A 9,009-nucleotide genomic window follows, 5' to 3' on the forward strand; every position below is an offset into this window, starting at 1 on the left:
GAGGCAGTGTCCCAAGCGGAAGACCAAGAAGGGTGAAGATTCCTCAACAGCAATCATGAAGACTCCGGCTTTTGTGCACCTGGAGGTGGTGGACACCGAAGTTTCATTTTCTTCAGGCAGGGAGGAGATTGGAGGACTCTCCGCAACGGATACTCGAGAGTGGATTCTCGATAGTGGTGCTTCCAGGCACATGACTCCTTCCCGTTCCGGTTTACAAGATCTCTGCAGGCTTTCTGGTTATATTCTTACCGGTGATACATCCACTATCCCAGTTCACAGTGAGGGTAGGATGGAGATAGTTCCCGATGGCAGAGGGGGGAAGCATTCCTCCCAGGTGTTGTATGTTCCGGCACTTGGTTTTCATCTGTTGTCAGTGCATCAGGTTTGCAAGACTGGCGTACGGGTGGAGTTTGATGAGTATTTTGTTGCTCTTCGGGACAAAGCAACAGGCCAAGTGGTTTGGGAAGGCGGAGTGGAGAATGGAGTTTACAGGCTTTCAGCACTCTCTCTCCCAGGTCCTCAGGATTGTGATGAGTGGCAGTCTGGTAATGGCCACTTAAGTGTGGATACGCTGCAGGTAGTACAGGCTTTCCGGGACCAGATGGTGGATAGCTTGCCAGTAGATGGCAGCAGTTGGCAGGAACTTTCCAGTACTGATGTTGGTAGTTCTTGTGTTCGTCAGTCAGAGGAAGCTGAACAGGTCACTTATGCTCTGATGTCTCGTAGCGTTCAGGACATAGAACCTCCAGTAGATGAGGATGTTCTTTCCACGGGGACCTTTCGGAAAGCCAAGCAGGTGACAGGTGCTTACTGGCAGAAGGAGGTGGTTTCTCCAGGCTTTGTGGTTCCGGATTCAGAGGGGGTGGTTGACAGGTTTCATCAGGTTTCCAGGACTTGTTTACCGTAAGAGGTGTTGATCCTTGTGAGCAGTGTGATGTCTCTATGACTCAGAAGCTGTATGGTTCATGGATCTGGTTGATGGACACCAGTTTGGACAGGAGATTCCTGATGAGGCAGTTGAGCTCATGGTTGCAGATGTCTCTTTGGGAGGCAGGATTGCGTTTCCTGTGGTTTCTGCGGCATGCGAAGGATCAGGGACTCTTGTACACAGGAGGGGAATTGTTGGATGGAGTCCGACTCCACGGTTGGAGTGACTCGGTTTGGGGAGGAGATCCAGACACGAGGGGATCTACTTATGGCCCAGGAGCAGTTTTACGGAGCAGGAGGAGGTTACATTGCAGGTTTGGGCTTCCACTGGAGGAACCCATGGTCATCCAGAGGCACTCTGTTCGTGAACAGATCGTTGCTGATGACATCTTGCTAGAGTTCTGTTCGACGGAGGACAGTACAGTCGACCTCTTCACGAAGTCGCTCTCTCAGGACTTGCTCTGGCGGCACCCCAGCTCCCTGTGGTTGGTTTCACAGCCAGGAGCTGAGAGGGGGTGTTAGAAGTCATCTCCTGTCTAGTTTTATACACCAGGGCCTTTGTTGTGGGTGTGCCCACCCTTATCAGGTGTTTTATCATTTTTCCTCACTCCCCGCATTTTTCCCTTATTTTTTTCCATTTTTCTGAGGCTTGGGAGGCAACCCTGAGGCGGCTGGAGGATCAGTAGTTGGCCGACTGTCTGGACATCAGTCGTGGACCTCTGTGATGCTGGCGGCCGACTAGATGTATGCAGTCGTGGGCTTGATCTGCTGCTGGCCGACTGTTGATGCAGTCGTGGAGGCCTCTTCAGCAGGCCGACTGCCTACTTGGGGGCATATAAATAGGCCCCCAACCCCCATACCTTATTTGTATCATATTCGGGATCTTCTTGTGTATATAGAGCAGAGTTACACGCCTACATCTCTCTCTCTCTTGTGCTATTTTTTGCCTGCATTTTTGCTCTTGTGTTCCCAGATCTGGTCATCATCTCCGCTGCGTATTCTGACAATTGCGCCTCAAGGTTATGATTAAAAGTCATGCTCCACCGTATGCAGGTCATAGAGGTATTGACGCCACGGTAAAAGCAGTTGAGACTTTCTTTTATTGGCCAACCTTGAGAAGAGATGTTGATGCTTTTGTTAGGCAATGCATCGTATGTCAGAAGGTAAAGTTTGACCGTCAAAAGACACCAAGGTTATTACAGCCTTTACCTATTCCAAATAGACCATGGGAGAGCATTGCCATGGATTTTATATTTGATCTTCCACGTACACAAACGGGGAATGATGGCATTTGGACTATCATATGCAGGTTCAGTAAGCAGGCTCATTTCATTCCCGTTCGTAAGACGATCAAAGTTGATCATATGGTGAAGTTGTTCATGGCGAACATCTTCAAGTATCATGGCTTGCCTATGTCTATCATTAGTGACCGTGATCCACGGATGACGAGTTTATTCTGGAGAGAGTTGTTTGACAACATGGGTACAACTCTCAAGTTTTCATCTTCATTTCATCCACAAACAGATGGTCAATCGGAAGAGGCTAACTCTACAGTGTTAGATCTTCTTAAGTGTTATGTGTCAGAGCACAAGCAACAATGGGAAAAGTATCTTCCTTTGGTGGAGTTTGCATATAACAACACTGTCCATACCTCGACGGGCAAGGCACGTTTTGAGATTGTGGAAGGAGTGAAGAAGGTACCACCTATTTTACATACAAAGGATAAGATCTTTGAGGCTGATCAGTATGTGGAGAGTATGGACGAAGCTTATCGGAGAGTTAAGTTGGCACTCCAGAAAACTCAGCAAAAGCAAAAGAAAGCAGCAGACCGTCACAGACGTGCTTTAGAGTGTGTGCATTGGGTGATTGGGTTCTTTTGCGATTCGAAAAGACTCGGCTCAAGAAGATGAAGGGTAAAGAGCGCTTATTCCCTAAGTTGAGCATGCGCTATTATGGGCCTTTTTAGGTATTGGAAAGGATTGGTGAGGTGGCCTATCGCTTGAAGCTACCAGATCACTGGAAGATTCACAATGCATTTCATGTGACTCTCCTTAGACCTTTCCGTGGGGATGTGCCTGAGAATGTATCAGATGAGGCTCAGCCGGAAGTTGAGGAACTTGATGAGGTTCTTATTCCAGAGCAGATATTGGCACATAAGGAAAGAAAGGTACAAGGTAAAGTTTCCCGTCGCCCGTCCAATCTAGTGTCCATCAACCAGATCAATGAACCATACAGCTTCTGAGTCATAGAGACATCACACTGCTCACAAGGATCAACACCTCTTACGGTGCACAAACAAGTCCTGGAAACCTCCTGAAGACCACGCAAGGCCTACTGAAACCTGTCAACCACCCCCTCTGAATCCGGAACCACAAAGCCTGGAGTAACCACCTCCTTCTGCAAGTAAGCACCTGTCACCTACCTGGCTTTCCGAAAGGTCCCCGTGGAAAGAACATCCTCAACTACTGGAGGTTCTATGTCCCGAACACTACGAGACATCCGAGCATAAGTGACCTGTTCAGCTTCCTCTCACTGACGAACACAAGAACTACCAACATTAGTACTGGAAAGTTCCTGCCAACTGCTGCCACCTACTGGCAAGCTATCCACCATCTGGTCTCGGAAAGCCTGTACCTGCAGCGTATCCACACACACGTGGCCATTACCAAATTGCCACTCATCACAATCCTGAGGACCTGGGAGAGAGAGTGCTGAAAGCCTGTAAACTCCATTCTCCACTCCACCTTCCCAAACCACTTGGCCTGTTGCTTTGTCCCGGAGAGCAACAAAATGCTTATCAAACTCCACCCGTACGCCAGTCTTGCAAACCTGATGCACTGACAACAGATGAAAACCAAGTGCCGGAACATACAACACCTGGGAGGAATGCTTCCCCCCTCTGCCATTGGGAACTATCTCCATCCTGCCCTCACTGTGAACTGGGATAGTGGATGTATCACCGGCAAGAATATAACCAGAAAGCCTGCAGAGATCCTGTAAACCGGAACGGGAAGGAGTCATGTGCCTGGAAGCACCACTATCGAGAATCCACTCCCGAGTATCCGTTGCAGAGAGTCCTCCAATCTCCTCCCTGCCTGAAGAAAATGAAACTTCGGTGTCCACCACCTCCAGGTGCACAAATGCCGGAGTCTTCATGATTGCTGTTGAGGAATCTTCACCCTTCTCGGTCTTCCGCTTGGGACACTGCCTCCAATAGTGGCCTTTCTCGCCACAATCATTACAGGTCCTCTCTGCCTTCAGCTTCTCGCGGTCAGCGTCGGACTTCTTCTCAGAAGACTTCTCCGAGGAAGCCTTCCCTTTGCCCGAGTTACGGCCTTTTGACCGTTGGTCAGTAAAGGCCTCCAAACCTCCACCCTGAGGAGGGTTCGTGAATCATTCCTCTTGGTCCAGGACCATGGGCACAAGCTCCTCCCACGTGATGGTGCTGAGCCTGCCACCACTGGTAATCAAAGAGGAGTAAAATGCTGAGTACGAAGAGGGCAAAGTGACAGCAACGTGATGGCCATGTCCTCTCACGATATCTCCTTCCCAGCCTGAAGAACTTCCTACTGAAGAGCTTGCAGCTTGTTAATATGCTTCCGCATCGTCGACGACTTTGCAGGGCTCATAACCCGCATCTGTACTTCCAAGGAAATCCTCTTCATGGGCGATACCCTGTTGTAAAGTGAGGCCAAATGCTGCCATATACCTCTGGCCAGCGTCATATGCTTTACATGATTGATTACCTGCGATGTGCAGTTGAGGAAAATAAACGAACGGACCCTGGCGTTGACACGATCCCACATCTGCGTCTGGGCCTCCCGGTCCTTTCGGGTTGACGGTAACTCCCCTTCCTCAACTTCCGGCCGTGGAACCCCAACAACGACGAAATCAGCGAGGTCGTAAGACTCCAGAATAGATTCCATCATAACCTTCCATATGACGTAGTTGCTCCCGTCCAGCTGACGGTCCATCGGGAACGTGGGGAGTGTCGGGATCTTCACATGTCTCTCGGCCATCTCAAACAGATCTGCCATTGTGGGGATGTACTCTGAAAAGGGTGGGTGAGTGGGAACAAAGAAGAACTGATACCTGCAAGTGGCTGTCCGGCAAATCAATCCGCCTTCCCCTACTTCTCCTCTTCCCGAACAGTCCAGAACAGTCCACCAATCAGCCACAAAACAGCCCCCTCTTGCTCACACAAATCCCAAGACCTATCTAGAGCCTAGGGCTTTGATACCATGTCAGAATACGCAGCGGAGATGATGCCCAGATCTAGGAACACAAGAGCAGAAAACGCATGCAGCAAAACAGCACAAGAGAGAGAGATGTAGGCGTGTAACTCTGCTTTGATATACACAAGAAGATCCCGAATATGATACAAGTATGGTATGGGGGCTGGGGGCCTATTTATATGCCCCCAGATAGGCAGTCGGCCTGCTGAAAGGACCTCCACGACTGTAGCATCAGTCGGCCAGCACTGGATGAAGCCCACGACTGTATATGCCCTGTCGGCCAGCAGCACAAGGGTCCACGACTGCTGTTGGGTCAGTTGGCCAGCTACTCAGTGCTCCTGCCAACTCAGAACTGCCTCCCAAGCCACAGAAAAAATAGGAAAAAATGCGGGGAGTGAGGAAAAATGATAAAACACCTGATAAGGGCGGGCACACCCACAACAAAGGCCCTAGTGTATAAAACTGGACAGGAGATGACTTAGTCACTAAATCAAGCCATATATGCCCAAAATTAGCATTTATATGGTACAATTCATGCATGGTAGACAAGTGTCCATGTGAGGCAATTAACAAGAAGTTTGACATCCTCATATGCTCCTCCAAAAGCTTTGTTTGCGTCAAGAAGTACCTTAGGCTTTATCGGTCTTGACCATAAAATTAGCCCCAAGAAGATAGTGTTTCCAAATAGTCAAAGCATGAATTACAACCAACAACTCCTTCTAATAGATGCCCCAAAGAAAGCTCGGTATCATGCAAACGACGGTTTTCATAAGCTGAAGCATGTCCCCCACTAGCAATACTAGGCATTATCAGCTTCCTAAGTGGCTCCGCCAGCAATGGGCATTATCCTTCCTTCTATAGATAAGTCCATACCATGTTGAATGTGCTTTGAATGACATGACATGTGCAGTTGAAAAAAATAGAGAGAGGGAAACAAGGTGCTGACCTTGATCACCACATCGATGCTCTCAAGACTTGGTTTAACACTAACCACATTGCCGATATCAACACCCCGCATCCGCACTGGCGTCCCTACACATATCCCATTGGCTTTTGAGAACTCAATGACAGCCTGATATTTCTGTGTTCGGGACCGTACCTGGTAGCCTTTCAGCCAGCCCACTGTGAGAAACAGTAGTACGGAACCAGAGATGATAAACAGCCCAACTCCTCCTTCCCAGACACTCCTTTGACCGAATCCGAAATTGCTCAATGGGTTCACAAGCTGTTTCCATATTGATCCAGGGATGCCAAACACAGCAGGGAAAAAGTTGCCCTTATGTTTCTCTGCATCAACTGACGGTGGTGGTGATGACGATGATGGCTGCTCAGTTGCTGCCCTCACTGTCAAGAGGTCCCTCCTGGGTTTTGTGACGAACAGAAAGCCATCGGGGTTAGTAGTCGGGCAATGCCCGTGTCTGATTTTCAAACCATTTCTATGTAGAAACTTCTTCTGGACTGTGACACGAACCCATCCAACAAATGGATTGTGGGCGATAACACTTGTCAAGCTCCCCTTCGAGCATACTGCTGGTGAGCACTGGAGAATGCCATCTGGGCGCATGGAGGTGGGCAGACGAGCTCTACTGTATCCAATCATATCCAAGCATGGATCGTCGCGAGGAGTAGGGGACGCGCAAACAGAAAAAACTGTAAAGCAAAACCTTCTGCACGACTGTCACCTAAACCTCAAAACTTTTCCCTGTGACAAGGAGTGTGGAAATTCATTCCATTGGCTAGGCTGGGTTCACACGGGGGCATGGAACGCATGTCCGGTACCTTACATATACCCTTCTTCTTCTTTTAAAGTTTGGCTGGAATTAGATAGAACAATACACACACCTTACATGCCGCCGCCGCTTGCAGCGGGCATGACCTCACGACTCTCGAGAACCACCTTAAAATATACGTTACCCTTCTTTAGAGAAGAGTTGAAATAAACTTTATTTTTTTAAGGTCATTTTTAAAAATACCCTTCCAACATTTCATAATTCTTATTCTATCAATATACACTTCTTATATAACAATTTTAAATATTTTATAATTGACACTATTCAACACTATTCAAGTGATAAATACACATAAAGGTGTAGAGAGAGAATGCCTTTAATCATTTGAAGAAAATTAGCATTACAACTCATGTAAGTTATGAGGTCTTCTTTCTTTCATACTTTTCCACACCTCAAATATTCCATCTCCCATGTTGTGCGGAGCTTAAAGCGAGATGAACATTAACATATCAAGAGTTTTCAAGGCCAAACAACATCTTCCTGTGCTTTTGATCATGTTTTGCTTAGAAAAACCTCTCTCACATATTGCTGAACTAGCTGGTAATGTCACAACAATTTGCTACAACTTGTATAGTGCAGGAAACATTTGTTGCCATTTTATTTCGGATCCACATTGTTGCCATACATCAATGAGTCCCAAAGATGGATAAGACTCATATAATGTGGAAACAAATCTAAATAAGTCCAACTCACATTGCTTTTGATCAATGATAGGGAGTAACCCCACTCCAAATTTGTCAATAAATCTCTTGAGGAATTCCCTTGCTTATTGTTGATGAATACCTTCCTCTCTATTATAGTTATTTGGTGAGAGTAGTTTTGCAGCATTGAACAAGGCAAGGTCATAAAAACCGCATCTCTAAGTTGTGTTAAGCCTTTCAACAAAGGCTTATAAGCCAATGATATTGTGTCATTTTCACCACCTCCTGTCCCACTTGTAAGAAGAGATGCATACTGAAGAGCATGATAGTGTGTTCTTCCTTCTTTATCTTTGTATGCAAGAATTCCATGTTTAATAGTTGAACGCCAAGAAGACAAAAACTATGAGTTTAAGCCAAACCTTTTCTCATCACAATATCTATCTCTCAATAGACTTGTTAGGGCATATGCATCTCTTCCTATAGTTGTTATGTCCACATTATCTTCTTGAAATTTCATACTTAGTTAGTTCACCTCTTTTAACATGGCTGCCAATAAGTGAACAACAATTTACAATTGGAAGATAACAGCTTTCTTATACGTGATGGGATACTTCTTCTTCCAAATAGTAGGCAAAACTGGCATTATTTTCACCAACCTATATATAACAATAATCAAGTTAGTAAAAAACCTAGAATTTATATAAATCATTCAAATGAAAGCTTGTATAACTAGAGCAAAAAAAGAAACTACCTTCTCATGACTTTGCCTCTTGATCGAACGCCATGAATTTTTAAAACTTCATATTGCCTTGTCAAGAACACATCCATTAGCTTTCTCAACTCTTCTCTTCTCAAACATGAATCCCCTTACCGTTCACTAACTTTATTGGCAAACTGATCCACACATTTAAATTCGACAAAATGATCACATGTGTCTTTGATTGCAAGTGCTTCCCGATAGGCAACACAATGGACACCAATAAGATGTCCAACCTCCACTCTAAGCTCTGTAACAAGACCTGCATTTACACCCACCATGGTGGATGCACCATCCGAGGGAAACCCCACCATTTTTTGAAATGTTAGTTGCATACTATGCAATACTTCTTTTAAATAATGTGTCTGCTTTGCCATCTTCCACACCTATGAGTTTCACAAATTTTGCTGCACATTTCCCTTTCCCACCATTTATTAAAAAGGAAATATAAAGAATCAAATGCTTCTCATATCTCCTATCTGAACTCTCATCCAATAAAATTGAGTACACAGGACTAGCATTGATCTCTTCTGTCAATCTCTCCCAATATAAACTATATGTGGCTTTAAGAAATTGTTTACTAGCTTTAGGATTTATATAAGAAGAGTATTCATTGGTAAGGGGCATATGAGGAGTTTGCATATACATGTGAAATAAGC

At 45.9% G+C, this 9,009-nt stretch overlaps 1 protein-coding gene across 1 annotated transcript in view; it reads right to left on the reverse strand.

The window, feature by feature from the left end:
• LOC147612914 (protein TRIGALACTOSYLDIACYLGLYCEROL 2, chloroplastic-like) overlaps positions 1-6,887 on the reverse strand; it is a 40,220-nt gene extending 33,333 nt beyond the window's left edge. The window contains exon 1 of the mRNA XM_086782185.1: positions 6,109-6,887. Within this exon, the coding sequence (XP_086638311.1) occupies positions 6,109-6,762 (654 nt within the window). The 5' untranslated portion in view covers positions 6,763-6,887. The remainder of the gene's footprint in view (positions 1-6,108) is intronic.
• Between the last annotated feature and the right edge of the window lie 2,122 nt (positions 6,888-9,009).

Source organism: Cibotium barometz, chromosome 44 (assembly GCF_041138505.1).
Source record: "Cibotium barometz isolate CiBa-2024 chromosome 44, ASM4113850v1, whole genome shotgun sequence".
NCBI classification, from domain to species: Eukaryota; Viridiplantae; Streptophyta; class Polypodiopsida; order Cyatheales; family Cibotiaceae; genus Cibotium; species Cibotium barometz.